At 36.6% G+C, this 20,071-nt stretch overlaps 1 protein-coding gene across 1 annotated transcript in view; it reads left to right on the top strand.

Annotated features, from left to right (window-relative positions):
- LOC121469887 (uncharacterized) overlaps positions 1–20,071 on the top strand; it is a 292,449-nt gene that overhangs the window by 77,380 nt on the left and 194,998 nt on the right. Inside the window, exon 2 of the mRNA XM_072928962.1 lies at positions 16,330–16,389. Within this exon, the coding sequence (XP_072785063.1) occupies positions 16,330–16,389 (60 nt within the window). The remainder of the gene's footprint in view (positions 1–16,329; positions 16,390–20,071) is intronic.

Here is a 20,071-nt window from a genome sequence, read left to right as displayed (position 1 = left end):
TGAATATTTCTCTTCTGGCAAGTGAAGTTGCATTGTAATAAATGATGAAAGTGATGCTTTGGAAATGTGTTCCCAAGCAGGCAGACTTCAGCTAGCCCTGTGTCTCTGGAGTGTGAAACCACCGTGTGCTCATCCTGTGCCAGATCATGCTTTTTTAGATGGCTTGTATACTTCCAGATTATGCACAGATTTAGAATTGGACAAACATTTTTAATGAGAGCAGGAAATCCAGTCAGGTTTTTAAAAACTTGTTTTACTAGATTTTTAAAACTACACCCAATGAAAAAAGCAATGTTTTTGATGATACTCTTAGAATTGAAGCCGTGGAACTACATTAGTGGTGGATGTTCTGAGCAGTATGTTTCAAATTAAATTCAGATGATGAGACAGATTGCTTTATTTTGATCAATGTGAATGTACTTTATAGAAGGAAAGGCCTTCAGAAATGCTCTTTTCTTTAAGCACTATCTAAAGACTAAAGTCCTCTGGATAGACAAATAGTACTGAGAAACTTGGATCTGAATCGAGTTTGCTGCCCTGGACCCATGCTATGCTTCCAGCAGATGGGCTGAGTTTATGGATGATGAAGATAAATAATGTGCATGTACTGTGTCACTGACAACTGAAGCTTTTCTGTTTTTAAGCCTCAGTTCCCTCCATTTAGCACTGCAATTCTCTTCTGCCTTGGGCTTTCAGGAGGAGTGAAACACTGCAAACCATTAGCCAGATATGAAAGACACATCAAAGTTGTTAATCAAGGACACAAGGTAGATTGAGGAATGGAGGAAAAAACCGTAGGCTGCCAAGCTTCCTGATACAATCCTGAATGAGTGAAATCTGAAACAGCTTGACCAGCTGTCACAGCCTGGAAGTGGGCATGGTGTTTGTTGTAAACTTGTGTTCAGCTGAATAAAGACGCTACCCAGTGTGTCAGGGAAGTTTTATGCTTTATTGTGTAGTTGCCTTTATTATAGCAGCTACTTAGTCATTGAAGTGCTGGCTAATAAGCTCTCAAATTTTATAACTATCTTTATCAAACTCCCAACTTCTGTAACAAACTTCTGGTACAAAATGAGGGGTAGAATACAATCACTGTACTTTGCAGGATAAAATGAGAGGAGAGAAATCAAGATGGAAAAGATAGAAAGAAAAAGGTCGCTAGTCCTTAGGTCTCACATCCTTCCTGCTGTCATGAATGGCCCAAATCTGAGGTCACCAAAAGTGGGGGAATGAGTATGGGATCTACCCACTTCTTTTTATAGTTTAACTGGTGCACACTTCATGTATAAAATAGATTTTCCACACCAGTTGTGCCATGTAATTCATGCATGTGTGTTCAGCCCATCCAGGAAGTGATGGGGGTAGGACTTGGGGATCTGTGGTCATTAAAGAGCTTTTTAATGAGCTGTAAAGGACTCAACCCTTTTCTAGACATAGGTGCAATGAGCATGAATGTCAAGGAAGAAAAGGAAGTTGGCTCAAAACAGCACTGCCTCATCTCTGCATGACCCTCTTTTGCAGTCACAATTTTCTTGCAACAATAATCAGAATGTTTGAGGGAAAACATGCTTAGAGCTTGTGCCTGATCCTCTCCACCAGCCAGTTCTCCCAGCTAATGTACACGCAGTACTCAAGTCATGCTTGCCTTGTAAAACTGTATCCTGAAAATACCTCAGAGACAATGGGGGAAGGCAGCTTCATAAGCAATTGTGAAAGGACTATTTTCACTTAATGAAGTGCCTTTATAGTGCTTTTGTCTGCTTTTCAGGAAAGTGAAATAGGCAGGAAAGAGGAACCACTAGTAGATTTGGGAGACCCTTTATATGATAGTGTGGTAGTGAGAGGGAGGATTCGTCTTTAATGATTAACAACTAATACAGATTTATGAAGGCAATGAAAACAAGGATCTCAAAAGAGGGAGTAGTATTGATGTGGCAGTTGTGCATGGTGGCTTAGCAATAAAGGAAAATAGAAGGGAATATGGCAGGGATGCAAACTCCAGGTCTGTTAGAGTTTTTTAGCTTGCTGCTTAAGGATCAATACTTTATTAGAGAATGTGTCTGAACTATGTGAATGTGGGAATACTTTCTGAGCAAGGAAACTGCAGAGAATTTCTGGTGAGATCTATCATCTGAATGATGAAAGAAACAGGATCTTTGGTGTGCTCTGGAGCACAGCTCCCCATTCATATTGATTTGGAGTTAGTGGTAGCAATTATGATGTGTGGTACTCACAGTGGTGTAAAACCTACCAGGTTTCAGTCTGAGCTTTTAGTTTGCCAATTAGTGGAGCTGCTTCAGTCTGCACTCATTTACCAGTTCATTCAATTGAAACGTATGACATGAAGTACCTGTCTACTGATCTGCTTGAATCCAGCTGATGTCTGTTGTAGAGAGGAAGCCTAATTTTACCTGCTACTGACAGCTCTAAATGTGTCAATAAAAAATTACATGCAATGTTTGTAGCTCTGAAACACATGTCAAGACATTCTTTTTAGTCTGCTTGCTTGCTTTCTTGATTATGATCTTCCCTGTGATGACAGGAAAAAGCCCCCATTTATCTTCTCATGATGTCTTCCTTTGGTTTTATGTAATAAGTATTATAGGAAGGTTAAGTGAGACCCAGAAGTGACATACTAAAAAATTAAGATCTCTTTGCCTAACTGAATCCTTGTCCATGACTTGGAATTTTCATATCATTTAGTGAGACCCGTGGAGAACCAATGACATTGCTTTTTAGCTTCCTGCCAAAATTCTCCCTACATTGCTGTGTGTTTTCTGGATATACACAAGCTGCTGTTTTTCTTTCAACCCTAAGTATCAATTCAGGCTCATTGCTATTTTTGCCTTGATGCATTTTTTAATCCTCTCTTGATACCTTTTGTTTCTTTTGAGGTTGTTTTCCGTATTTGTGTGATCTGGCAGGAGGGCCTTTACATTTATCCCAAATTTTACAGCTGATAGTTAAACCTACAACACGAAAAGATAAAAGGAAACTTCTTTTTCATCTCACTTGTCTACACAAGATAATATAAGGAGAAACCTATCTATTTGCTGTTGTGAAATGATTACTTAGTTGTACTGAAAATCATGTTGAAATATTTCACATATTTTTTTTTCTTTGAATGATCATGCTGCAGTGTCCCCATTAATCTATCCTTGTGCCTTAGAGTCAAATCTATTCTCATGGACTGCAGTAATAAAGATTAGCAGACTCTTTTGGAGAGTGTTATGTTTTAGATTTTGTTTCCAAAATAAACAACTACCTGGCACTGAAAGGGTTTCCTCATTTTATCAGTGCAGGCAGTTAAACACTCATGGGCTACAGGGGCTGCATTTGCTGTTTGTTTGCTCCTGAGCCGCTTCTCGTTGCTTGGGTTGTTTCAGCATATTGCATCATCCTGTCCAGAGCTCATGCAGAAATGTTAGTAATTCATCTTAGTGTTTTCCTGTGTCACTTGAGGTTGCAAACCAAACTAACATCATTTTTCAAAATGCCACTTCAGGTGGCAAAGAACTGAATCCTGTAGTCCTTTCTCAGCCAAAAAAAAAAAAAAAAAAGAAACAAAAAAAACCCCCCAAAAAACCATAAAAACCACAGTGTTTGCTGATTTAACAGAATTGGATCAGACTCAACTGTCTATAGAATTAGTGTTCTGAAATTTACCACTGATTGTTACTTTGGTTATTTTCTGCCATTATTAAGAATGAACTGCGCTACACTGTCGGGTTTTTTTTTACATGCTTGCAATATTTGAATGGAAATTTGAGATGTGAAATTTTATTTGCTTAGGTATGGATTCTCGTTATATAATTTACTTGGAAATGTTTCAAGCACTAACACTTTTGACTTACGTTTGTGCTAATAGATCCAGTCTTTAATACTTTTCCCTGTGTGGAGTTTGCGTGTGATTTTCTTTGACCTGCAGTCTTAAATAACCAGATTTTTGACTGAATTGTTTGGCAGGGTGAGGAGCTAGAAGATAACTTTAGCATTCAAATTTCATTAAATAAAGTAGCTTAGCAATGAAAACATCCTTTTAATGCTACAGAGACCTGAAAGTTCACAGTCAAGTCAACCCTATTGTTTACTATAGAATTCATAAATACAAATTATTAATAGTTACTTTACAATTTTTAAATCACACTATGTTAAAAGCTAGAGGATGTAATCCCCAGTAAAGCATGCCCTTCTCTTTGGTTTCTTTACTATTGAAAAAGGTTTGTTTGCTCACAACTGTGCTTCTCTTTTAGTGATTTAGTCTGTTGATGTAATAAGGTATTACTATTCTGTGTAAACCTTGTCTTGCTTTGTTAGAATACAGTTAAAAATCAGTCAGTTATGAAACACAAATCTGTAGAAAATCGTATGTTTCTTTCTCTAGGGAGAAAAAAATCCTGAGTTGTTTTTAAAAGGAATTATAGCAGAGTTGCTGTTAAAAGTGTAATTGATGCAACTGAAATAGTCATACTTATTGAAAAACATAGCAACTTTTTAATTTAAAGGAAAGGTTATGAAAATGCAGGAAATGCCCCCATATCTATGGGTAAAAGAAATGTCTTCCAAGAGTTGTCTTCCACTTCTATTATGTCATGGGCACTAATTAATCTTTTCTCACTCAACTGGCAGAATCATTATTTAGATGATCTCTATTTTATAGACAGGCAAAAATTGAAAGGTCAGAAAACTTAGGAGCTAATTGTGGCATACTGCACTACAGTATCATTTTGGTTTTGAGTGATTCCACCGACTCTTTCCCGCTTACTCTTGTGGATCCAGTTTGAAAGACAGTTTTGGGGTACATAATGGTATTCTCCAGTACAGCCTGCTCTGAAAGGAGTTGTTTGACTATCCTGGCAAGATCATTGATTCCTGTGTGATTGAATAACTCATTGAGATGAGTCATGGAAACAACCAGATGCTTAGATGTATTTGGTCAGAGTATTTTCTCAGCTCCCTTCTTATCCTGTAGGTTATTGTGTTTCTGCTGTCAGTCGTGTTAAGAGGACAGATTTAACTCCCCAGGTCTTGCACCACTATAGCTCATCCTGAAGGCTGAGGTTCCCTAAAACAGGATTCTTGAACTCTTAGTTAACTTTGGCCAAGTCATCTATTGTAAGGTAGTTTAAAAAGCAACACTTGCATTTGAAATGTGACCCTTTTATGGAGGGGCAAAACCAGCTATGTAAGATGTGAAGCAGAAACTTGCTCTAGATTTTCAGTGTTCCAAACCATTAAAGCAAATGAGACACCAGTGCAAGACAAACTCTGAGACGTATTTTCTCATTATCTTCTATCATCTTTTCTTTGTTTTAAAAACATATTTAGGGCAGGGTCTTGAGCCTGTGGTTGTGCCTCAGGGAGTGGCTGGCTGTGAAACTAGGGTGAGGGAGTCCCCTTGGCCATTTGTAAATAGTAAATTTGTCCCCTTGTAAATAGATCAAAGGCCACGCTTTATTGTGCCCAATTTTAAAATATATATGGGTTTTTTTTTGTTTTAGTCCTTGGTCAAGTTGATTACTTTTAATATTCATAAGGTAGTATAATTGAGCCCTTTAACTCATCAGTTCCAAAAATTAAAAAGCTTTCCTGATTTTGGTTGTTCTCCAAGCAAAGCTGAATGGACTAGCTTACTTTAAAAAAAGTGCAAAATGAAAGAGATGATCTGCCTTTGCACTGAAAGCAGAATGCTAGATGAAATCAAGGTTTTTTTGTCAGGAAAGCAATTTGGATGGTTTAATTCTTTACTTTGATGGGTCTGCTATTCTAAGGACATCAAACAAAAGCAGCACTGCTTTTCCACAGACATTAAATGAGTATGCAGTGTTCTGAAGGTGTGTATAAAATGCTTAAAAATCTGGGTTTCATTTACTGCATGCTTTAGCTCAGGCATATTAATGTCTCATTAAATGTGTGTACTGAAAATGTAATATATGGAGTCTACAGAGTAGAATCTCTTAGTAGATGGTCCCAATCAGTTGTAAGTAGTGAGCCATGGGAAAATACATTATGAATGAAATTATCCCTATATGTGATACCTTGTCGGTTGTATTTAAGGTAATTTTGAGGAAAAAATTACTTGGCTCAGTAATAGTGAAATTGAGAAATTTTTCCTAAGGTGTGAAAAAAGGAGTATGTTTTCTACAAAACCTTTGTGATGGATCTCTGAGAGAAATGCTATATACAGGGGAGATTTCAAAGTGTACCACTTGTATTTTCTACTACAGCCTGGACAGAAATGGAAGTGGAGGAGTTTTTTCCATTTGGTAATGAGATCCAAAAGTCCTGATGCTTCAGAGCATTCTAATGAATTAATAAATTAATGTGAAGCATCATCTCTGTGCTACCCAAGTCTCCTTGACTGAAGACAGCATAATTGCTTGGACTGTAAGAATGTGTAACATCAATGTATTTTAGGGAAGTTTATTTGGTCCAACAGGTGTTTTACTGAAAACCTCACAAGCAGAACTGACTCAAAGTATGTGCATTTGTGTTTCTTCAAGTGAGTATGTGTTCTCAGAGCTTATGAGAATGTAAATAAGGTATACTGTGGAATAGTATAAATATAGTTTATAGTATAAATGATATGGTGTAAATGTTATCCAAGTATGTGAAAACTAGTGTGGGCAACAGTAGATTTTGTTTTTCTAAAGTAGGGAGTAGGCAGAGCTTTTCTGCTGTACTAAAATAGACATTAAAAGGTGGCTTAAATCCCTGTGCTCAATAAATATTCTTCCCCACTTTAGGAATAAGGAATAGTTAGCTATCTTTAAGTTTTACTCTTGTATATGTTGGAATTCTTTTGATAGCACACCTGGGGAAAGCACACATTTGAGAATCATGAACAGCTGACTCCAGTTTTATAGTGGTGACATTATGAAATTGTGACAGCTAGCATAACTTGATATCTGTTGCTGACCTTTTCCAAAGATATTTAATGTTAGAATGCTATTGGAATAATTCCTTGATTAATACCATGTGGAATTTGAAATTGCTTGGTGAATCAGGACCTCAGGGAAAAAAAATTAGAAACTGATGCAACTGTGCATAACCTCAAGAAATTAAGTTTGGAAATTGGTTTAGATCATTATTTATTGTCAGAAAATCAGAGAATTAGCTAGAAGGAAGACACATCTCTATGTGTGGAGTGCTGTTCTGGCTTGTTCAGGTTGTTCGTGTCTACTGCCCTCTGTTATTGCTGTTCTTGTTCTTCTGTGCCTCTGTTTCAGATCCTTCTAATTTTCCAATGCAGAGACTTTGTTCCAGTAACCAGAGCAGTATTTAATAAAGCTTGATATTCTAGGACAATTAAATTGTAAAAATTTATAAAAATGGCAGTGGGTGTTTCATTTGCATTGTTAGGCACAAAAGTGTTTTACTGTGCTTACCTGTGTTTTGCTGTTTCCTTACCTTGGAATTGTGTGTATGGGGTAAATGAAAAGATACAGACTAGTTATATTTGGTGATGCTAATTCAAGTACAGAGAAGAGATATTACTTTCTGCTTTTCATTTTGCCTTCAGAATAGGGAAATCTGAATTTTTCGTTCACCCTGTCCACAGGGATGTGCAGGACAGATTATCCATGCTGGTCTTGTACAAATCCAAGTGATGTGGTTCTTAGCTATCACCATTGAAGTTGCTTTTGGCTTTCTGCCATCTCCAGGTCTCTTGATATTTAATTTCATACTGAAAGGAAGAATAGAACACAGAGTAATGATAATCTGTCATGCTTTAGGATGGCTGTTGCTTTCAGGTATGCTCAGAAAAAAGTTGGCTGTTTGAATTGCAGCAGTTGTTTCCTTTGGTGCCTTACAATGATTTGAGCTCTTTGCCTGAAGATATTGTCCCAGGTACCCCTCTGACATGGGGTCATATTCAGTGTTCTGATTCTTCTCTTCAAAGCATCTAGGAGGAATGTGTCCAAGGAGGCACTGCTTTGATGTGGTATCCAACTGACAAAATTCTGCAACAGATCATGACAAAAACATCAAATCTCATAAGAGGACAACTGATGGGCTTTATTGCTGGCATGACTGTGGACGGCTGCAGATCCACTTCCTCTAAGATCATAGTATAAAAATCACTTCTCTTTAAAATCATTTTTTTGGTGTCAATGTGTCATAAAAAAATTGAGTGTGCACCCTTGTCTCCTAAGAAAAGCAATAGCCAGATGTTAATAATGCTCTTAATGTGGAGGTGCCCTAATGATAAACCTGCTATCATACCTGAAAAGGCAAACTAAAATGCCCAGAAATCATCCAGGATATAAAGCAGGTCAAGATTATTTCACACCTTCTAAAAGAAAGTGCAGATAATAATTCAGTGTCTTCTGTAAATGTTGCAAGACTGAGCACTCCAGTAGTTTGTTCTAAAAACGTAAACTCAAGAATTTGCTAAACTTTGAGACTAAACCGATAATCTTTTATCAGATAACTTACTGCAATTTGCTGATCCCCTGCTCTCTACAGTCAAAATGCTGTGTGTTGGAACTTGTGGTTCAGTTCTTCCGGTTCTGTTTTGGTATCTTTTGGGCACGCAATTTGGGACTGTCTCTGAATACAAACTGAGATAAGCTGTAAAACACTGTGCAGCCTTGTGCTCCTCTTGCATGGCACTGGCGAGGGACAAACCTCAGAGAGATCAAGTGCTGATGTTCAAACGTGAGCTCAGTGAAAGCAGAGCTGTTAAACATTCTCACAGTATAAAAATTGCTAAACATGAACTTCCCAAGAAAATTCAAAGTATCCTTCCAACCTACTGGTTACCAATGAAGCAATGAAGCAAACGGTTCTGTATTTGTTTGTTTTCTACTTAGGTGTTGTGGTCTTTACACAGGAGTTAAAATGTGAAGTGTAGGGTCATATAGTGTTTGTGTAAAACTATCTATGGAACAGATTCTGCCTCAGGGCATGAAGGTGAAGTAAATATTTAGAGAAGGTTGAGGTAATTCTGTGGTACGTTTCTTTCTTGTGTTTTTCTTCTGCTCTAAACTTAGTATCTGAAAGCTTAGAAATCTTCTTTACATTGGTCCTTTTCTTTTATAGTTGTGTGTGAGGTTGTGGTTGTTCTCTTGGTTGTTGTTTTTTTTTTTTTGGTAGTTTTCTCTAATTTCTGTTTTTTTTTCTGGTGCATTAGTTTTTGAGATTTTTAAAATTTATTTATGCGTATGTGATGTTACATGCTCATAGCACCTTTTATGCTCCACAACCGATTAAAATTTACTTTGTGAAAGATGCTAAGTGCTACAAAAGGACCAAAATATAGGTGGACAGGTGGGTAACAAGACAACAAAGTAAGCTTACAAAAAATTCCCCAAAAAATACTGTCATCAAACAAATGATAAGTCCCAACACATCTTACTTTTATGGAATTTCTGTATATTTTACATGTTGCTCAATATTTATCAGTTTCACCAGCCTTTAAATGGGAACAATTGCTTTGTAAAATGAATTCAGATTATTTAGTTTCACTCTACTCTCTAATTAGCCACATGTATTCTGCTAAAATGCTAATTTTTAACTTCAAGGAGGATCATTATTAAATTATGGCCTATGCCCTCTATGTTCCATCAAGCAGTGGGAAATGCCTGATTTTCTAGCAAACCAATACTTTCCAAAATATATTAGTGTCAAGCCTTTCCTTCATTGGAGGAACATGGGAGTCAAACCTGTACCTGCTTTGGTCTTGCAGCGTGAAGGTTAGTACGGTCTAGACCTCTTTTGGTAGAAATTATAGTTTGAATCAAAGCTGTCAGCTCAGCCATAAATTAATTCCTTTTTCATAACCACTTACCTTATGTCCTTCCTGTGTGTGGGAAAGGATTTGTTGAGGGGTTTGTGGCATGGCTATGGCATATGAATGCCACATTCTGTGTAGTATGGGTGAACACTAAAAAAGGAAAAAACAAAAGCTGCTATGAGAACTGACAGACTATGGCATATCTAGTGAAATGTTCATTGAGGTCATTCTACAGCAGTCATTTAGGCAACCAATTTATTAGCTATTCAGCTTACCCTGAGCATTCTCATCTATCAGTTGTGAGTCTGTAATGTGCTAAGGCTGAACGAGCTTGCATTGAATGTATGTTTAAGGAATACCGCACAGCCCAATGTTTTGGTCTGTTAGAGTTACTGACTTTCAGTTAAATGCAATTAGCAGCCTTGACTGGGCTTGATGGACCAGCTTTCTGAAAGAAACTTCATATCTGGGAGGTAACTTGGAGCCATGCCACAAACACAAAACCCTACTACCTATTTTTTTTTTTTTTAATGGAAAATTACATATGGGCCTTGGCCTTTAGTTATCTGCTGTAAGATTTTCCAAGTGAGATATCAGGGAGTGAGACAGAAGTCAACAACTCAAACCTGTGGTTTGTGCAGTAAATTAGAAGAGATTTTCTTATCAGAGAATCATCATTTCTGCTGGCAAGCCACCTGCTCAAAGTTGTATCTGCAGATTTCGTTGTGTGGAAAGTTAAAGTGTCCACTCTGCCTTGGTAAATCTCAATATTTTCCTTACCTGCCATGTTTTATATGAAGTACTCCATACATCCTTTTTTCATTCCTTTTTTTTTTTTTTTTTTTAGTTTTTTAGTTTTTCTGTTGATAAGCAATAAAATGCACCAAGATCGAGACTTTATTTTTCAGGTTTTCAGTTCTTCTAGGAAACAAGATTTTTGCACAAGAGGCACACCATCCTAGGAACAAACAGTAATAAAAAAATGTTTACTTCTAATAAAATTAATTTGGACCTTGCTCCAGTTTTTAACACAGCAGCAATGCCTTTGCAAACTAGCAGTGTGCAAGATTTTTTCTGAATTTAGGTGACACGGAATATATTTTCAAGTCTGCATTCTTGTTGGGATCCCAAAGATTAGAAAGTAAATGATCTGGAAATTTAAAAAATAAAAGTAACTGTGATGGAGTGGAAGAATGTGACATCGAATATATTCTGGATGTTTGTGGTATTGTTTGTAAACATGACCAATCCCATTTATCATTGAAATGAAACATGTCCAAATCTACAGGGTTGTTTGGATTACTTTTTTTTTTTTTTTTTTTTTTTATGGGAAGATGCACACACTTGTTTTATTTTGTTTCCTTTTACTATTCTTTCTTTTGAGTAGATCTCAGCAAAAACTGTACTGTTCTCATAAAGTACCCATAGCCTAAATATTCAGAATTGTTTATCTTTGGTCTGGGAGTCTACCTACCCTTTCAATCCTTTTTTATATTATGAAATATTGAAGTTTTGAATGACATTTATCATCCTTTAGCTGAAGGAAGAAAATGCATTACTGGCAATAAATGGATGCTGCCATATTGCTATTGCTGAAATAACATCTGCTTATGGGACACACACAGACATCATGACTTTGATCCAATATTATTTTTTCCCTACATCAGTAGAATTAAATTGGGAATCATAACTTTTTTTTGTTCTATATAATACTGCTAAATATTCTCAGCAATTCAAATCAATATAATTTTATAAATTAGCATATAATATAAACTCAAATATGTATTCCTGTGGACCGTTAAATCCTGCTTTCAGCATGAAGACAGATTGTTGATGTAGTAAATTAAAGCTGCCTTACTGCAGCTATTTTGTCCAATGTTCTATCATAGATCTATATTAATATTTTATCCTCTTTAATATCATTACATGATGCAGGCTTAATTTAAATAGATTTGATGGGCCTCTTGGTTGGCTTGACAACCAGAGGGAAAAATTAATGTTCTGCATTTAATCTCAGCTCAAGGCACTAAATTATTTTTGAGGTCGAAGCTGTCATGCACATCATGCTAAATTATTGAATGTAATAACTGTTAGCCTGATGTCTATTTATAGGTTTTAAAAAAAAATTACTGTTTACTTACTGTATCTTCAGCTAATTTTGAAGGGAACATCTTAAATTTTTTCCATGCAATATAGTAATAATCTATCTTTTACAGGTGCAGTACTGGAGGCTGTTTAACTAGCAACCAGAAAGGAGATGATGGAGTTGGAAGTCTTTAAAGCTATGGAAACAAAAGAGCTTTTCTGCTGATGAATTGTGTGGTGTATAGGGACTGTGTAACATACTCTTAATTACTTCACTTCAAATATATTTAACTTTAAAAGTTCATAAAGGAAAGAATTGTTTTTATATTTTTACTTTTATTGAAGTGACATAGATCCTAAGGAGGAATGGAAGTTGCAAGCACATAACTTAGAAACCCCAGCTTAGAGCTGAAGGGCTGTTACCTGAAGAGTACCATATTCTTTAGGAAATGTAATGCAGGATAGACTGAAACATAAAATGCTATTAGCAATTGTTTAAAGACTGCTATTATAGGACTCACATTAAAGCTTGAAATAATATAATTATGCTCACTTATGATGGTATATGTTTTCATAGTTTTGCATCTCCTCTGCTGTCCTAATTTATCATGCTAAATAATGTCAAATAGTGTGATAATGCATGTATTCCTGAAAAATGTTAGTCTTACAGGTCTGTTTGTTTTATGAGGGTTCTGAAGAAAACTAGTCTCTAGTGTGTACCACACACCACTTTCTGAATTGCCCTCTCTTGGCACAAGAATCAGTTTCTCTCTAGTCCCAGTGTGTGTGTTTTATTCTCATCTTTTAAAGATTAAATGAGGATGTTCTTTATCAGTATAATTTAATAGAAATTTCTATATGATGCTGTGTGAAGTCAAACTTCTCTGTTTCTCTGAAGTAGCATGAACTGTGACCAATGGATTATAAGGAACCGTGAGCATCTGGAAGATATTCCCTTGCCATGGGTGGTGATGGACCAAAAATATTTATGTGCTGCAAAACTGTGTGTGCTCTTCATGTGATACTGTTGTGGTGGTTGTATGAGTTGCCACATTTATTATTTAGATGTATAACACTAGAGATATGTCATCCCATGTTGTCATTGATTCAATATTAGAATACTTAACATAATAAACTGACTCTTTTAGACCTTGGTGTAACCAGAGTACAAGGCAGCATTCTGTTTTTATTCTGAAAAAATGAAATTAATTGTATCCTTCAAAAGCCCATATAAAAATTTATTTTTTGGATTTCTGTTGCTTTGAACCAAGACAGGATGAACAAATGCCCTTTTTTTTTAAATACAGCTGTAATTTAAGTAGTTCTGCTGTTCCCTGTTTTGATCACAGAGAATTTTTGTTTCCTTACAGTTAAATTTTCCTTTGGTTATTTTTAACAGCATTCTAAACTCAAGCTCTTATCTGTCTCGCACCAACTCTTCAACTGCTGCATGTTCATTCTTGTAGAATAGGACTTGAAACTTTGCTGTAGCAGACTCTATTGTATAGCCTGAATAATAAATAGGAATTGATAGATGAAATAATTGCCTTGGCATTCATCCACAAATGCCTGTAGCAAAGCTGGGGATGAAGCCTTCGGTGGCTCAACTCGGTGTGCCTTGACCACAATGTTCATTGACTCTAGGGGAAAGGGCTGCTGACTCTACGGAAATAGCATCCCTTCACTTTAAGAGTCAGATTATTTTCTAAGGATTTTCAGTTATTTTTTACAATTTCTCTTCTTTGAGATTGGAAAGGGAGATGGGAAAGAAGGAGGAATTTTATTTTTCTCTTGAAACCCTGCCCCTACTTTTAAAAATGTTATTCTTGATCTGATAATTTTAAGTAGAGAAAATAATCCTAAAGCTAACTTTAATCCTTTATGGACTTGTTTTAACTTTTCTCTGAAAGATATTAAAAAAGAAGGGGAAATATTGGGACAGGAATTTCTGATACATTATTACATCCATAGTCCTTTAGTGTTCTAAATATCTCTAATGGTAATGAATGCTAGAGGGTTTTTTGTAAAAAAACCTAGCAAGCCAACAAACATCCAAAACCTAGCAAAACCCAAACCCTACGAAAAACAAAACACCCAATGATGATTGTTTTTCAATAGCACTATAACTTTGCCTTTTTGTGATATTTTTGCAGTTTTTCTATAGTCTTTTTCTCCTCCATGCATCCCAAAGGCATGCCCTTAGATTTCAGAAATACAGGAGGGACTGTTTTCCCTGGTTTTATGTGAGCTTTGTCTTTTTGAAAGAACCTTTGCTTTCAACATTTAACATCAATGTATCTTAAAGTAGATAATTAATTTAACCAAAGGTACTTGGTAGTCTTGAATGTTAAGGGTTTAGGTTTTTTCCCTCTCCCCACCCTCTTTATCCCCCATAAAGGTTTATTTGCATGATATCGAGGCATCCAAGTGGATGGGTGAAGAGACAAAGTTCTCAGCAGATGCCCTGCATTTAGCATCCATATGTATGTGGGCTTGTTACTGTGGTTTAGATATGTTCCAGCATGAACTCAGTTTTGATCCCTGCTTTGTATCCTTGGTGTACCCTGACTCCTGCATCAGTGGAGAAATGAAGTGCCTTTATTGCTTCAGTCTTCTAGGACCAGTGCTGATCCTTTCTTCTCAGTGTCTTAGTTACTGAAGCATGCATTTTTTCAGATCTTTTGCTTAGTTTTCTCTACTTTTGAGTGGGCTATAGAAAGTTCAAGATAAGTATTCCTGTCTTTTGCAAAAGAGTATTCTGTGTGATACAGCTGGTAGAGGACACCTACAGATCCAGACAAACAGTAGGAGCCAGTATATGCCTTGTTTGCTTTTTCACTATTTATTTTTATGTGGTCTGATTCACTTAAAACACATCTTCCAGAAAAGATAGATTTTTTCCTTACCTGTGGTTTCTCCTCTAAGTCAGGTAGCTTTTTCTGAAAAAATTTCTGACTGATTAATAGTAAATAGAAGAACATTGGATCTTGGTTGCCTGCTAGGGAGTATTACTGCTAATTATTTTCCTTTCTTCTAATTTGTATCTTAAGATGTTAATTTTTGTCATATTGCTACTCTTTAAATTTCTGATCCAAAATGGAGATATAAAGATATCCCATTAACATAAGTGAAATAATATTTATAGTTTTAGCAGTGCAGGAAATTCAGTCTTTAACCAAGATTGTAACTAGTCCATAGACTCTTTTATTCATCAGAGCCTGCCTTTTGCTGTTCACTGTGAAATGCTGATGAAAAAAATCTATGGGTGTATAAGAGGCTAGAATAGCTTTCTGGATGCAATATAAAAATCATAGTTTTCTGTGCTGTCTTTGTCACTCTTTTCCAGTGAATTAGCATGACATGCCACTGTTAAACAGTTGGGGTATGTCTTCATAAGCAGATTGGAGCCCGTCCTTCAATCTTGTAGAGCAAAACTGCACGAACTGAGTATGACTAAACAGTGTTATCTTTAGTTTGATCAGCTAATGTGGCTTTAGGTTTTGTAGCCTGCTCCTAAACAGCATTTTTCAATCATACCACATCCATTCAACTGAGAACATTACTATAAAAGTACATGGAGTTTTTGCCTCATTGAGACCCAGCTTTAAAGAAGTTAGTTGGGAAAGGGCTTGAGGATGCCAAGTTCAACCTTATTTACTTTAAAGTGAATGGTATTTTTGCTCTTAGCTTCCACAAGATCACAAACATAGTATAAGAACATGATTTCTCAAGCTATTTCACTAATTAAAAATTGATTTTTTTGCTTTGTGTGGATTAAAGTTGCTACATACAAAGTTGTAGGTGGTTTTGTGTTTCCATACTGAAAGCTCATTTGCCATACAGCTTGTACAAGTTATAAATCTAATTATTCTTTAAAAACAACATAAAATACTGCCAACAATTGTGCAACAACTGTGTGTGCAAATCTCTTGTTCCTGTAAGAATTTCACTTGTTTTAATATAAAACAATTAAACTTCCAGAATCAGCATTAGCTACATTTTTTTCCCCAGGCAGAATCCAAGTTCTGACTGCATATCAATTCTTTTGTTCGTTTTTTGGCTAAAATTCTTAAGTTCTTTCTGGGCTGCCAGTTTGCGCTGTCTGTGATGATTTAAACGAGTTCTTTCCATAGGAAAGCACTTTCTGGATTTGATGGTTTGGTTGTTCTCGCATGAAAAAACATGCTCATTGCAAACAGACTACTTTACAGAAACACTGGTACAGGATGTCTCTCCCAGCACCTGTTCAGCAACATTTGGAATCTAAGCAGATTTGTTTGATTCTGAACTGTTGCAGTAAAAGTTTCTAAGTGAAGAACCCTTTTTTGTGACCTATTTTCAGTTTGAATAATACATTGAAGTTCATAATGAGCTAAGAGGAATGCCTGTCAGGACCATAAACTTACAGTACAGTTTTACTATTGAACAATTCCAATTACTTCTAATAGATTCTCAGGAATGAATTATCTTAATAATTTTTAAAATTTATTTTTTCATTTTTCTAGGAAAGTGCAGCCTGGCAAGTATACAAGAAGCCTTCGAATCTGTAGGAAGAGTGATGTATGGTGAGTGTATGACTTGAATGGTGTGAACCCAAGACTGCCTAAATTCACATTTAAAGCTCATCCAATGGGGCTGCCATTCAACATCCTACTCTCTTTTTCCTCGTTGTGTCTTACATTGCAGTGGGGACAGTACAAGTTCATCAGCAGATGAATTTCTAGTTGTAAGCTGTGAATCAAAGGGATGGACTGTCTGAGGAAGCTCTGGACCCACAGGGGGATGTAAGAGATTAGACTTAAAACTCAGAATGTTTCGGGTATTTTATCTTCTGGTTTTGGACAAGGATATGGACTAAATGCTCTGTTTAAAGCACTGTCAAGGCTGTTTCCTGATGCTTCTGGCTTAGCCCCATTATATCTTACGGTGGGCCCATCAGCCTGGGTGAGTGCAATATAACAAGGAAGAGAACTTGAACTTAATAGAATGTACTTAAACCAGTACAATGTATTTCTGTGTGTTGTTCAGATGGTGTGTGTTTTTTAGTTTTCTACTATTGTAGATACACACTGTGAGGTTGTATTACTCAGATTATAGCACTGAATTGAAAAAATGGAAGCAATGGGAAAAGTACTGTTACCTCTTCATAATACATAAAAATGTGATTCAGAATGATACTTGGAGTTAATCAGTGAGGCTGAAGTCCAGATGTGAACCAGTATCATTAAGTCATTGACCACAAGTAAAATTTACTTCCCTGCTTGTCTCCAGTGCAGCAATAAAATATGTGTGTGTCCAGAAACATGTCACAGTTGTTGTGCTGTTGTGGTGTTGTAGGACATGCTGTCCCTTTAAGTAGCTAGCTTTTAACACTGGTTTTAGTGATTATGTGCTTAGCTACTCGACTCCTTAGCTTAAATAATTGAAGTAGAATATGCAGATTAACTTCTATCACTTGTTTGTAGGTGGAAGCTGATGAAAATCCTTCTTGCTTTGCAATTTTTCCCTAGGGAAAGTGACAATATTTTTCATGTTTCCTAGAGCAGCCAGCCTCTTTCCTATGCTGTTGTTCAATAAGATGAACTAAGCTCTCTGAGATCAGCAAAAAAGATGTTTGAATGACATAGACTATTAAAAAGGATTAAAAAAAGTAGCTAGCTACACATTTTAATACAATAGATATTTTGCTGGTGAAACATTCCTCTATAAGCAATTGTATTGCTTGAAGTCCACAAACTTTTAATTCTCCTTTCATTATTTTCTGTAATTCCACATTATATTTACAATTACCTGCAATTATGATTGAATAAAATCTAGTCTGCTTTCATTTCTTAGTGGTGATCCTCCTATGCAGTCTTACCTTCTGTTGACCTACATTTGACGTGCAGCTCTCCTCTGAAAAGCTGACACTGTCTGTTGAAAAGCATCATTTAAAATGGACTTACTGCTCAGTATGCCGTCTTAGAGTGAAAAGTCAGCAAAATAAAAAAGCCTTTCTGCTTTTTCCTATTGTCCTAGTTTAGGGCAAATTTGGGGAAAACCCAGGAAATAAACCCCCACGGCCCCTCTCCACCCACCTGGTTCAGGGAAAAAATTTCCTCTGAGAGAAAAGTGGAAAAGAACCTGTTTATTCAACAACAAAGCACTCCCCAACACCAAAACAATTAACAACACAAGATGACAACAAAACTCTTTCACCCCTCTGAAGAGCTGAACAAATCCAGAAGGTCTTTCCTGGGAGTGGTCGCCCGGGTCTGGACGCTGGGGATTGCTCTCCAGCACTGGGGATGGCTGCTGCAGATCTCCAAATGCAGGCTCCTGGTGTTCTTTGGTGTTTCCCAGATCCCAGTCCAGAGCAGGTTGGATGATATTTAGAAAGAGAAAAGGAAAAAAAAAAAACAACAGTCCAGGGAAAGAATTGGACTGCTTAACCTAACTAGGAAGTAAAGCAAGAAAGCAAGAAAGCAGGCAAAGCAAGCAAGCAAAGCAAGCAAGCCAGCCCTAGCCTTTTTAGACAGCAGACCATGGGGGGAGGTGAACCAGATGATAACACGGGAAAACAAACCTTCACTTTCAGAGTCAGTTCTGAAAGCACAGAACATAATATCAAACGTAAACAGAACACACGATTGGAGATACAAACACCATAACAGTCACCCTAGGACACCTATGCACAACTTGGAGGTAATAATCTTAAAAAGAAGTACAGGACGTTTGCATTGCGTTTTGTTCAGGACTGGTTGTTGAGCTTCTGTAAGATTACGGAAGGGAATAATTGCAGAAGGTGTGGTGGTGGTTTCACAGGCCCTAGCAAAGTGGGATGGTGGGATTTATACCAGCAGAAGGCCTCTCCTCAACTGGTTAACATCTGTTTGAAGGCAAATAAGAGACACATTCCATCCTGCATGCTGCATAAACAGTGCTGGTGAGTAGCATTGGAATAGGGCCTGAAAGTTGTACCGGATTTTTTTAGCTTTCTTGGCTGGCTCATTTTTCTTTGAAGGAAGCTTATTTGAAAGTGACATTTATGTATGTGTAGACTGGCAAGGAACATTCTGGATGGAAACACTAGCAGCTGTGGGGCTATAGACATTAATTTCTTTGATTTTTTTTCGACTGGTAGCTTCCCTGTAATTAGAATAATAATAGTTTTGGTATCAGTTCTGACTTTGAGTTTTCTTTAGCCATTATCAGGGTTGGAAGTAGAAACAGTAGTAGGTGAGAAAGAGAATGGATAACAGACTTTTAAGTATCTTAATCAAGAATCATTGGAGACAATTGGAGAGGCATCAAGAATAAAAGTAGTCTCAAGCCAGTGAAGTTATGGAAACTGATTTGCTTAATAGTACAATGGCACACAATCCATTTATCAAACTGTGGTCAAGAAATGTTAATGATGCTGTGCTTTGTGGAAATAACTTGCTGAGCAGGATTTCAGAAAGAAATAAGTTGGATGAACTTTGGAGGTATTTTGCAAGATTTGAGACTTGCTCAAAGTTTAAGTTGGTGGAACTCATAATTGAAGCTGTCTTATAATGGAGCACCATGGTAAGAAAAGACTGCCAGCATGTTCTGGCAGGATGTGGAAAAAGCAGTGAGAATTCACATGCTGCAGAGTAAATCAGGCTTTAAATTGGGATGGAAAATAGAACAGTGATTTCTTTGAATCGAGGAAGGACCTTATAATTTAATTAACATAATCTTGTAAGAAATAATGCATTAAATTTCACAAATCATGAAAGAATGATCTATCTTAATCTGTGTCCAGGCTTTGGAAAGATAACTGTGAGAAATGAGAGAGGTGTACTAAACATGAAAGTAAGGCTATTACCTGAGGAAGAACAAAATATATTTTGTGCAACAAAGAACAGTGACTAGCGGAATTTTTCCACAGACCTTGCTATCTAGTTACCAAACAATCGTCTTGAATAAAAATGGAACTTAGATGCTTCTGCCCAGAAGCATCTAAGTTTCTTCCCAGTCATGCAGAAACCAATACTCTGTAATGAAAGTTAAGACAAAGGATGTGTGACTCAGTCACATTGGATCCAAGGTGAGGTTTGTGTCTTAGGTTGTGCTGTGGGAGAACATACTTGCTAAATGGGTTAGCCTCAGGAAACAATACTATGTATTCTAGGGCTGAAAATTATTTCAGAAAGATATGTTCTCATAGAATAACATTAACTGTTGTAGATAAAGGGGAGCAAAAGGCCAAACTGACTGAAAATATAGGAAATACTCTAGGAC

This window comes from Taeniopygia guttata, chromosome 4, assembly GCF_048771995.1.
Source record: "Taeniopygia guttata chromosome 4, bTaeGut7.mat, whole genome shotgun sequence".
Lineage (NCBI taxonomy): Eukaryota > Metazoa > Chordata > Aves > Passeriformes > Estrildidae > Taeniopygia > Taeniopygia guttata.
Note: the sequence above shows the minus strand (reverse complement) of the source record. Positions and strands in the feature narration are given on the sequence as shown.